The sequence below is a fragment of the Sarcophilus harrisii genome, chromosome 3 (assembly GCF_902635505.1).
Source record: "Sarcophilus harrisii chromosome 3, mSarHar1.11, whole genome shotgun sequence".
In the NCBI taxonomy this organism is placed as follows: Eukaryota; Metazoa; Chordata; class Mammalia; order Dasyuromorphia; family Dasyuridae; genus Sarcophilus; species Sarcophilus harrisii.
Genome location: NC_045428.1, coordinates 592070228 through 592082339, shown reverse-complemented (window position 1 = coordinate 592082339; position 12112 = coordinate 592070228). Strand labels below are relative to the sequence as shown.

Here is a 12112-nt window from a genome sequence, read left to right as displayed (position 1 = left end):
GGTTTTTCTGAAACTATCCCCTTCACAATAGTATTCCAAGTAGCTTGTTCAGCTACTTCCCAGTAGATGGGCGTTTCCTCAGTTTCCAATTCTTTGCTACCACAAAAAGAGCTGCAGTGAGTATTTTTGTCCCTATGGGTCTTTTCCTCTTTCTTTGATCTTGTTGGGGGATAGACCCGAGAGCCTGGGTCAGAAGGTGTGTATATACCCACCCAGTTTAATAGCTTTCAGAGCCCATCCCCCTGCTTCTCTCTCTGTGCCCTTTGGCGGCTTCTTCATCTCTGTTACTTAACAAATATTTATTTGGCGCCTAGATGGGGTGCTCGGGTCCAGAAAGAGGAGACATAGGTATAACACACGGTCCTTGTTCTCCAGGAAGTCAGGAGCATGAAACAGAGGCCAATGAATTGTTAAATTGTGTGAGCGGGAAAGTGTGTGGGACTGGAAGCCTCTGCCACACCCTTACTTTTCCCCTTCTCCCCAGCCCTGCCCTTGTCCCCATGGGGCCCTCCAGACCGAAGGGGTTATTGAGCCGTGATCTAGCTTTAAATTCTCTTTTTAATGTTGTATTCATTTTCATGGCTCCCTTTAAGGAAAACTTCCCTTCCCTCTGTATAAGCTGCAATCTATAAAGTAGCAGAAGTATGGCCAGGCCTGAGCACCTAGAAGGCCCTTAATATATGTTTATTGATGAACCACATTTATTAAACACCTCTTGTATGCCAGATATTCTGACAGTGACTAGGGGATAATACACCAACAACTAGCATTTATAGAGTGCTTTAGGGTTTTTGAAGTGCTTTACAAATATGGCATCATTTTATACTGGGACGTAGGTTCTGTTATTATCCCCATTTTAAGGTTGGAGAAACCAAAGCAGACAGAAATGAAATCACTTATTTAGTAAGTCTCTGCAGCTGCATTTGAACTCCAGGTCCTGCACTGTATCCACTGTGCCATCTAGCTGCCTCCTAAAAGAAAGATGGAAACGTTCCCATCCATCTAGGAAATTACATTCTACCTAGTTAAAAAACTGAGGAGTCTTTGTTCTTCTCCCTTTACTAGTGACTGCCTCTCTGCCCCTGCCCCTTGACCTGCCCTCCAGTGGCTGACCCCAGCAGGGTCATCTTTCAACTTCCCTGCCTTCCACCCCCTTCAGCTGACCCTGAACACTGATTCTATCCTCTACCTCTAACTGTCAGGGACTCTTTTCCTTCTGCCATGTAGTTCAGTAACCTTGAGGTTTTCTTCCTCCCCTTTTTACCTCCCAAAGCCTAAGATGCATTTTCTTCTCCATTCTCACTCTACTCCTGAACCCAGGGTGGATTTCCCTGTATCTTTTCATTAGCTCACCTACGTTGTATTCTCCCTACCTGGCACACAGTAGGTGCTTAATAAATGCTTATTGCTTGCTTGATCGCCTGCCCTCCCAACATCTGGACTTTCCCATTCTCAGATCCCTGGGTGGTTCTGGCTAGTCCTGGGGTACTTTGTCCCTCTACCCCATCGCACCTACCCAAGAACTGACCTCGGGGTCCTTGTTTGTCCCCCAGGTAGTCCACAGGGACCTGAAACCCAGCAACATCCTTTACGTGGATGAGTCCGGGAACCCCGAGAGCATCCGCATTTGTGACTTTGGCTTTGCTAAGCAGCTTCGAGCAGAGAACGGGCTCCTCATGACTCCCTGCTATACTGCCAACTTTGTGGCCCCAGAGGTGAGCAAAGAACCCTGCCCCTTCTGCCTTGGGGTTACCTCCAGTGAAGGAGGGTCTGGCCCTGGGATTGAGGCGCAGTCTGGGGGCTGCTCCTGGGTGGGTGGTGGGGAGAAGCAGCAGCATCTGTGTGACTTAAAGGGACAAAGACCTTCCATTGCAGGTCCTTGATGATGGCCCTCCCTGGGCAGTCCCATCCCTCCGGTGTCCGTCCCTATCCTGTCATTTCTGTCCCTTCCATGTATCATCTTCTGTGGTTAACAAATGGTTATATAGATTTTGCATTCATTCCTTCTTTCAAATGGATAATTTTATTAAGCAGGGTCAGGTAACCTGGTGAGTCCCCTCAACTTGGTTGTCTTTATCATTGTTTGCCCGGATAGAACGAAAGCTTCTTAAACAGAGGGGTTGGTTAACTGTCTGCATCACTAAACCTAGCCCAGCATTTAATAAATGCTTGTCAAACTGAATGGAATCGAACTCCGTTTCCCCCTCTGTAAAATGAGGGCGTTAGACCGGAGGGCCTCTGAGGCTCTGAATCTGGAATCCTGTGACTTTGGACAAGACCCTTTTCTCCACTAAGCTTCAATTTCTCCCGCTCTAAAGAAGGAAATAAGCTCCTTCAGCTCTAAGTCTGATCCCATGATCAGAGTTCAAGTTACATCCCAAACACCAATTAGTTGCCTGGCTTTGGGCAAGCCCTTTGGCCTCTTAGCCTGGATTTCCCATCTGCAGAATGAGGGCCTTGGGCTCCAGGGCTACGAAGGCCCTTTCTGGCTGTGAATCCATGATTCTGTAAACTGAATGCAGGAAAAGGCGGGCTGGTGCACCTGCTTGTGCCTGGCACCCCACAGAGGGAATCCTTCCCCCACCTGCCCTGGCCCCTGGTAGGCCGGAGACAAGCAGGGCACTGAGCTCAGGACAGTCTTCTCCCCAGTCCCAGGCTCAGGGAGGCCTCCTTTTGCTGCCTCAGGGGGTTGTAGTAAGCAGCAGATGAAATACTACCTATAAACTGCTCCCACACCTCGCAATGCTATGTAGACTAGGCGCTGGTAATCATTTGTAGATGTGCTCTCTTCTCCCCAGGTTCCTGAGGCGCCAGGGTTATGCGAAGGCTGTGACATCTGGAGTCTGGGCATCCTTCTCTATACCATGCTGGCTGGGTAAGTGGGGCTCCCACCCACAGAGGATGGGAGCTCTTTCAGGACCCCAAGGGGCCGAGGTTCTAACATTTCCTCCCTCCCCTCCCCAAATGGGGCAGGGACTTTTAAGTATTTCCTTACTGCTAGAGAAATGTAGAGAATGCTGTAGACAATTATTACGTAGATAAAAATGTAGATAATGGAAAGAGGCAGATTATTTATCTCTGGAGAGGTGGTGGGCGGACAGTGCCCAGGATCAGGAGCCAGGCAGCTGAGGTTTAAGTTCTCTCTACATCAGTTAGAACTTATGGGATCTTGAGGGCAAATCCTTCATCTCTCTGAGCCTCAGTTTCCCCATCTGTAAAATGGGGATAAAATTCCTTCCAGTGAGTTTGATAGAAACAAAAGCTCTTTGTGAACTCAAAAGCCCCACACAAGTTTCCAAAAGAGATAGTAAATTTAACACACTTTAGAAACCTTAGAGCATTATATATATTGTACATAGACATGTATGTATATATATATATATATATATATATATATATATATATATATAGTGTGTATTTGTATATGTGTATATATTATGTGTATATATGATGGGGTGAATAGACTCTAGCAAAAGACCGTGTCCCTGGAGCAGCCCTGTATCCGAGAGGGCCCCAGTGAGGAGCAGGCTGACTTATCTTGTACACACGGAGCCATCTGTTCCCTAGTTACCTTATACAGTCTGGATATTAACTCCCATGGCTGTCTTGTATAGCGGGATGCCGTGACCACCACTGATTTACTGATGGGAACATTTAGGGTGGTTAGCACAGCTTGCTCAGGGCCCTTTCCCATAAAAGGTCCTGCTCTCCCCCTGTAAAATTATGAGTTCATTAGGAACTTTGCCCCTTGGCTAAGCACCATAAAGTTATGCCCCTTGACTTGAAAATTGTTTGTGAATCCATTCCAGATGTCTTCCCTTTGTGATTTGTTGTACCTCATCATGACTTGTTGGACCTCAGGATGTATGTGTGTTTATACACATGTACGTGTGTACATACACATGTATACATATGTGTATGAATTTTTGTATAGTGTGTATATATGATGGGGTGAATAAACTCCAGCAAAAGACCGGGTCTTTTATTTTGTATATTGTGTATGTGTTTGTTTGTGTGTGTGTGTGTGTGTGTGTGTGTGTGTGCGCGCGCGCTTCTGTATAGTCAGTCATATCTGACTTTTGTGATCCTGCTAGAGAAATGTTGGACCACATTGGAATGGGTTTTTCTCAGCAAAGATATTGGAATGAGTTTGGTTTTCCTTCTCCTGTGAATTAAACAAACAGGATTGAGTGACTAGTAAGTGTCTGGGGCCAGATTGGAACTGAGGGCTTCCTGACTCCCGGCTCAGTGCTCCATCCACTGAGCCCACTGAGCCATCTAGCCAACCGACATACAAACACACAGAAATAATGTTAACTGTCACTGTTGATGTTATCCTTTCAAAAATGGTGAGAATAATAAAACTCAAGTGAGCAGCAGTACATAGGATGGATTGGAGATAATGGAGAGAGGATGACACCGAAAATGACTTAGAGTTGTTCTTAAAACAGTATTGCTATCACTATTTACAGCATTCCCTTGTTTCTGCTCATTTCATTCTTCATTATTTCATGCAAGTCTTTCCATGTTTTTCTAAAATCAACTTGTTCACCATTTCTTATAGCACAGATTCATCGGAATCACACTACAACTTGCTTAGCCGTTCCCCAATTGATGGGCATCCCCTCCCTTTCTAGTTCTTTACCCCCACAAAGAGAACTGCTATAAATATTTCATCTTTATCATCTTGGGAAACAGATCTAATAATGGTATTGCCGGGTCAATGGGTATAGACAGCTTAATAACTTTCTGGGCATAAATCCAGATAGCTCTCCAAAATGGTCAGATTAGTTCATAGTTCCACCGATGGTGAATTAGTGTCCTGATTTTTCCACATCCCTTCTAACATTTGTCATTTTCCCCTGCTATCATTTTAGGCAATCTAATAGGTATTAAGTGATATCTCAAAGTTGTTTTAATTTCCATTTCTCTAATCAATAATGATTTAGAGCATTTTTTCATATGACTATAAATTGTTTTGATTTCTTCATTGGAAAACTGTCTGTTCATATCTTTTGATCATTTATCAATTGGGCAATGACTTGTATTCTTATGGGCTTGACAAAGTTTTTTTATCTATTTGAGATAGGAGACTTTTATCTGAGAAAATTTCTATAAAATTTTTTTCTCCAATTTTCTGCTTTCCTTTTTAAAAAAATTTTAATAGCTTTTTATTTACAAGTTATGTGCATGGGTAATTTTACAGCATTGACAATTGCCAAACCTTTTGTTCCAATTTTTCCCCTCCTTCCCCCCACCCCCTCCCCTGGATGGCAGGATGACCAATACATGTTAAATATATTAAAGTATAAATTAGATACACAATAAGTATACATAACCAAAACATTATTTTGCTGTACAAAAAGAAATGGACTCCGAAATATTGTACAATTAGCCTGCAGGCAAGCAAAAATATAGGGATTGGGAATTCAATGTAGTGGTTCTCAGTTATCTCCCAGAGTTCTTTCGCTGAGTATAGCTGGTTCAGTTCATTACTTCTGCTCTCCTTTTGATCTTAGCTACATTGGTGTTATTTGTACAAGTTTTTTCACTTAATGTAATCAGAATTATCCATTGTAGTCCCCATAATATTCTGTATCTCTTGTTCATAAATTGTTTATCTATCCATAAGTCTGGTAGATAATATGTTCCATGTTCTTCTAATTGTCTTGGAATAGATCTTTTTATATCTAGGTCATTTATCCATTCTGACCTTATATTGATAAATGGTGTAAAATATTGGTCTATATCCACTTTCTGCCAGGATGCTTCTCTGCTTTCCCAACAATTTTTACTAAGAAATAAATTCTTTATCCCCAAACTTAAATCAAACAAAAGGTTGTTAGTAGTCATTTCCTGTTATATATTGTATGTCTACTCTGTTCCACTGAATCTACTTTTTATTTCTTAACTAGTCTCAGTTTTAATAAATTACTCTCTTATAATATAGTTTAAGGTCTGATACTGCTAAGCCTCTTTTGCTTCTTTTCCCCACTCATTCTTTTGATATTTTTGACCTTTTGTTCTTCCAGATGAATTTTGCTATTTTTTATAACTCAGTAAAATAATTCTTTGGTAATTTAGATCGGTAATTAAATACATTTAATTTGGATAAGATTATAATTTTTATTATATTGGCCTGCTTACCCATGAACAATATTTCTCCAATTATTTAGATCTGATTTCATTTCTGTAAAAGGTATTTATGCTTTTATTCATGTAGTTTTTGGCAGGTGTCCTCCCAGGCATTTTATACTGGCTAGAGTTATTTTCTTTTAGGGTTTTGCAGGTGAAATATAGGAATGCTGATGATTTACATGAGTTTATTTTTTATATTGCTACTTTGCTTAAAATTATTGTTTCAACTAATTTTTCAGTTGAGTCTTTAGGATTTTCCAAGTATATCATCATATTGTCTGCAAAAAAGAGACAGCTTTACTACTTCGTTGCCCATTCTGATTCCTTCTGTTTCTTTTTCTTCTTTTATTGCTATTTGCTAGAATTTCCAATACAATATTGAATAATATTGGTGACAGTGAGCATTCTTGTCTCATATCTGATCTTACTGGGAAGGTTTCTAGCTTATTCCCATTACAAATAATGCTTGCCGATGGTTTTAGGTAAATGTTTCTTATCAATTTAAAGAAAAATCTATGTATACATATTCTTTGGGCGCCCAAGTCATAAGTGACCAATCGTTAATGAAGCTCCTGCCCAGTTCCTCCCTGTTCAAGAACAGGGAGATACAAAGGCAAAGTTGAAACAAAATCTGCCCCCCAAGAAGCTTCCATTTCTAACATGACACATGTTTATGTTTATCTATGTGTATATAACATCACACAAATATGCATACATATACACACACTGCCCCAAAAGCCTTAGTATAGTTTTAAGATATTACAGCTTAATGTGTACATATAATATTAATATATGGTCTGAGCTATTAAAGATTAATATTTAAGTTTTTAGATGCTTAAAATTGAACTAAGACTTTGAGGACAGAGTGTGTGTATGTTAGGATACAATATACAAAATAATTAAGGAGTAGCTGGAAGGGAGGTCACTTATAGACAGCTCTTTCAAACTAAGCTACAGCTGACTTCATGTGTATAATCAATATCTTGTAACCTGCCTTCCTAAGAAAATGTATCTGTTGCCCCGTTTCCCTCCCTACACCAGTCCCTCGCTGGTACCCAAAGTTCTTGTCTCTGGGACTTCAGGCCTTGGCTCTTCCCTCCCCCTTCTCCAGGAATCCTTGTGCTCTGCTCCTCCCTTTTCCCTTCTCCCCTTGGACCATCCCTCGGGTCTGTCTAAGCCTCTTGGAACCAAGGCCATCAGACCTTTGGTGGACGAGGGACCCTACTGGGACCCCAAGGATCTCGGGACCTTCTATCTTAGATAAAAACAAGACAGAGTGAGACTTGCACTGACTGTCTCCCGTCCCCTCCAGATACACTCCCTTTGCAAATGGGCCCAGTGATACCCCAGAGGAGATCCTGACCCGGATCGGGGGAGGAAAATTCACTCTCAGTGGCGGAAACTGGGACACGATTTCAGAAACGGCCAAGGTAAGGCTATGGGCCGAAGGGCATTCAATATGGTCTCGGGAGGAGGGAGCCGGTCAGTCAGCCACGCAGTAAGCTCTCCTAGGTGCCAGGCACAGTGCCAAGCCCTCTTGATAAAAGAAAAGCAAACAGGTCCCTTCACTCAAAGAGCCCCCTTTCTAACAGCTGAAACAACATGTAAATCATTAGGTTCCTATAAAATATATTCCAAGCATTTGGTCTAGCCGCAGGGTCTTTTCAGAAAGAGAAAACCAGCCTCCCTGCCTTATTTCTCCCACCACAGTGACAAACCAGGCATTCCATCTCTGTCTCCCCCTTCCTTCCTGTTGTAACTGTGTGGCTGTACAGCAGCAGTTGCCCCATAGAAGGAGGGAGTTTCCCACTTCTTCCCACCCCAGCACAAGGTCCCTGACCCCAATTCCCTTGGGAGAGCCGGTCCCGGGGGTGGTCTCTGGAGGTGAGCACTGGGCTTTCCCTTCTCATACCTGTTCTTTCTCCTGCCTCCCCCCCGCCAGGATCTAGTGTCCAAGATGCTCCATGTGGACCCCCACCGACGCCTGACTGCCAAGCAGGTTCTCCAGCACCCGTGGGTCACGCAGAAGGACAAGCTCCCCCAGAGCCAGCTGTCCCATCAGGACGTGCAGCTAGTGAAGGTGAGATTACCCCTCCTCCTCTGCTGACCTTGGATCTCAGAGAACCTGAGGCGCAGGGGCCAAACCCACAAGCCCCGGGCCTTGTGGCAAACACTGATACTGGATCTGTGATTTCACTGATGCAGAGAAATTAGCTTCTGATACTGCCCATTTTTCCATTTAATCCCACTTCCCCTGCCTGTATGGCAGAAAATAATGCTGTGTTCTCACACAGAATTGTCCATGTGGGGAACTCTCAGAGTGGGAATGCCTTCTACCAACCAGCCCTGGCCTTCCAGGGAAAATCTCTCAGGCAATACAGTTTGGCTTTTACTGTCCAATTTAAGTCTTTTAAAAAACTTGCATATTTTAATATAAATTAATATAAAATTCATATTTTAAAAATATATTTGTATTTACTTTGTTAACTATTTCCTAATTATACAGATTCTAAATATTCATTTTTTTAAATCTTGAGCTCCAGATTCTTTCTCCCATCTCTTCCTCCCTCCCCCCAGTGAAATCACTCTCAGCTTCATCTGAAAGAAGTGCCTAGGTTACAGAGAGTGTAAGTGACTTTTCCAAGTTCTCACAGGCAGCCTGAGGCAGAGGCAGGACCTGATGCTAGGCTTCCCTGACATTGAGGCTGATTCTTTTCTCCTACACTGTGAGAGTGATGGACCCTAGTCTTGCCTGGTCCAGTTCCTTTTTTAAGTGAGGAAGAGAGAGATCACTGTAAGAGGCCGAGCCAGCATTTGAACGCAGGCCTTTGGTGACTCCAAGTGCTGCGCTCCCTCTCCTACCTCTGTGGATGTGGGCATGTACTCCTGCCAGCCAAGGTGTTCCGGGGCCCAGGTGTAGCCCCAAGTAGAACTCTGCAGCCCATGCACAAGAAGGCAGCAGTGATTAGGGCCTCTCACTAGCAGGCAGGAGAAGAGGGGGCCATTGGGGGCTCCTTCCCATGCTCCCAGACTGCATGGAGCGCAGGCCATGGGCCCAGGCGATGGGAGAAGGATGCCCTCGGGGGCAGGCACTATATCCCCGGACCTGGCACGTAATAGGTGTTGATAGTTGCTTATTTGTGGATTGAGGGATCCACCTTGTTCTTCCCCACTCTCTCAGGGTGCCATGGCTGCCACCTACTCTGCACTGAGCAGTTCCAAGCCCACCCCACAGCTCAAGCCCATCGAGACGTCCATCCTGGCCCAGCGACGGGTGAAGAAGCTGCCTTCCACCACACTGTGAGAGATCTGGGGGCATGTCGCAGGCCGAGGGGCTGGACCGTCACCACAGACTGCGCGTTTCCCTGAGGAAATCTGCATTTAATCTGCCTGGGCAGGGAACTGGGAACCCGCCAGGTGGGAGCTCCCGGCAAGCCGCCAGCTTGGATGGGCTCCCCTGGAGCATGGGGGAGGGAAGATCGCAAAGTGCCTTTCTGCTCCCAAGCACGGACCATTCTTGGCAGGGACTTTCCTGACTAGAAACAATCACTGTACAAACTCTTCTTCTTCTTCTTCTTCTTTTTTTTTTTTTAAAGAAAAAAGGGGGGTGGTGATCAATTCTTTTTTCCAGGATCTGTTTTCAGAAGGAGAGCTGTTAACTCCAGACAGAAGGAGGGCCACAAAACAGGATGAAGATTCCCTCCCTCTCTGAGGAAGGGCTCAGCCTCTGTTCCTGAGCCGTGGACTTGTAAGAGCAGATCGGGGCATGGATGTCTGTCTTTGGTGCTTCTGAGATTGGAGGGTCCCTGCTGCCCGGACACCCATTCCAGCCTGTCTTCACTTCGGTGCCCTTGGCCTTGCAATAAAGGGATTCTTCCCCCAGGATCCTCTTGGGCCTAGCTCCAAAAAAGGTTACTGAGCTGCTTTCCTTGGCCAGGGGAGCCAGGAGCGGCCCTGCTTAAGGCTGGCTTTATCCCAGCTGAACAATTAAAATGCAGGCTTAAGCCCTCCCCCCACCCCGCCCCACCACCTGCCAGACCGGGGGGTGCCAGGGTCATGAAAGCACTTTTTGAATGACTTGAGATTCACCACTGGACAAAATTCCCTAGAGCCAAAATTATGAAAATATGTTGGACTGACGGAAGGAAAGAGAGCTTGGGATTTGTTTTTGTCTGTTTTTATAATTTGTTCCTTGGCCGGTTACTCAGGGTTCATCTGTCTGTACGCTTTCTAATAAACTTATTTCTGAGATGAGAGACTCTCCCTCTGACACTTCCTCCAGTGATGCCCCAGCCAGGTCCCTCTCCCAGCATCATTAAAGTTTGGATTCTTTATACCAGTCATTAGATTATGAATTCTCTATACCCAATGCTGCTTTTAGAATTGAGCTTGAGCGTGGTATGTAAAGTAGCTGGGGCTCTATGGCGGTACTTTAAAAAAATTATTTTTCACTTGACAAGTATTTATTCTTCCTCCCTCTCACCTCCCCATCTCCACTGGGTGAAAGGGGAAGAGAAAAGGAAAGCATAATTAATAAAGAGTATTGGATTTGAAGTCAGGAAGTCTTGTATTTGAATCCTGCCACAAACATCAGTTGTGTGATTTTGCACAAGTCATTTAACCTCTCTCTCCCCTCAGTTTTTTCAGTTGTAAAATGGGGATAATAATAGCACATACTTACTTACTAAGATTGTTGGGAGGGTCAGATAAGAGAAGACATATAAGATATTTTTCAAATCTTAAAATATTATTAGTATGAAAAAGCAGAGAGCCGGAAATACAGAATTCTAGAAAGCAAGGGATCTAGGCTTATGGCCAAGAATAACTTACCCAACAAAACAGTATAATCCAGCAGGGATTGTGGATCTTTAATGAAATAGACTTCCAAGCATTCCTGATGAAAAGACTAACACTTAATAGAAACTTTAAAATTTAAACATGGGAGTTAAGAGAAACATAAGATAAAGGTGACTATCCAATCATTGGGGACTAAACAGGAACAAATGACATATTCAAATATAGGAAGATGAGAGCTGTATCCCCTATTCTACCTATAATCATTAGGGATTAGAGAGAGAGCCTAATTAGGCAAGGCCTGGGATGTTCTTGATGATCTTAAGAATGGAGAGTGAGATAAATCATGTGAGAGCCTAACTTTGGATTCTTTCTTTCTATATTTTTTCTTTGACCCAGAAACTTGACTATGATATTCCTAGGAGTTTTCACTTTGGGGGTTATTTCAAGAGGAGACAAGAGGATTCTATTTCCAGAGCCCTCTGGTTTTTAAGAAATCTAGGTAGTTTTCTTGTAACGTTTCTTGAAATAGCATGGGTAGACTTTTTTTTTTTATCAAAAATTATGAATTGGCAGTTTTCAGAAAAAGAAATCCAAATGACCAAAAGCCATGTTTTTAAATGCTCTAAGTCATTAATAATTGAGAAATGCAAATTCAAACAATTCTAAGGCACCACCACTTACCCATCAGATTGACAAAGTTGACCTTTTTTGATCAATAACAAATGCTGGAAAAGCTGTGGGGAAAGCCGTGATTAATACATTGTTGGTGGAGTTATGAACTGGCCTAACCATTCTGAGAAGCAATTTGGAATTAAACCTCCAAAACAACTAAACCACTTATCTTCTGACTTGGTGATACCGCTACATCCCCAAGACGTCAAAGAAAGGGAAATGACACATGTATACAAAGATATTTATAACATCTGTTTTCATGGTGGCAATGAATTGGAAATTGCTGGAGGATAGCTTGTTGAATAATGGGTTTAAAAGTTAAGACATGAATGTGATGGAATACTTTGTGCTGTATGAAGTAATAAAGGGTGTGGTTTCAGGAAAACTTGTGTGAACTGATACAAATTCAAACGAGCAGAATAAGAACAACTTATGAAAAGAAATAAAATTTTGAAAATAAACAACTTTGAAAGATTTAGGAACTCTAATCCACACAATGGCAATT

At 43.2% G+C, this 12112-nt stretch overlaps 2 protein-coding genes across 2 annotated transcripts in view; one reads left to right on the top strand and one right to left on the bottom strand.

Annotated features, from left to right (window-relative positions):
- LOC100923157 (ribosomal protein S6 kinase alpha-1) overlaps positions 1-10477 on the top strand; it is a 56984-nt gene extending 46507 nt beyond the window's left edge. The window contains 5 exon segments of the mRNA XM_031963908.1: positions 1554-1715; positions 2799-2875; positions 7451-7568; positions 8081-8218; positions 9320-10477. Of these exon segments, the coding sequence (XP_031819768.1) occupies positions 1554-1715; positions 2799-2875; positions 7451-7568; positions 8081-8218; positions 9320-9442 (618 nt within the window). The 3' untranslated portion in view covers positions 9443-10477.
- PRKD2 (protein kinase D2) overlaps positions 1-12112 on the bottom strand; it is a 143162-nt gene that overhangs the window by 101349 nt on the left and 29701 nt on the right. The window lies entirely within an intron of this gene.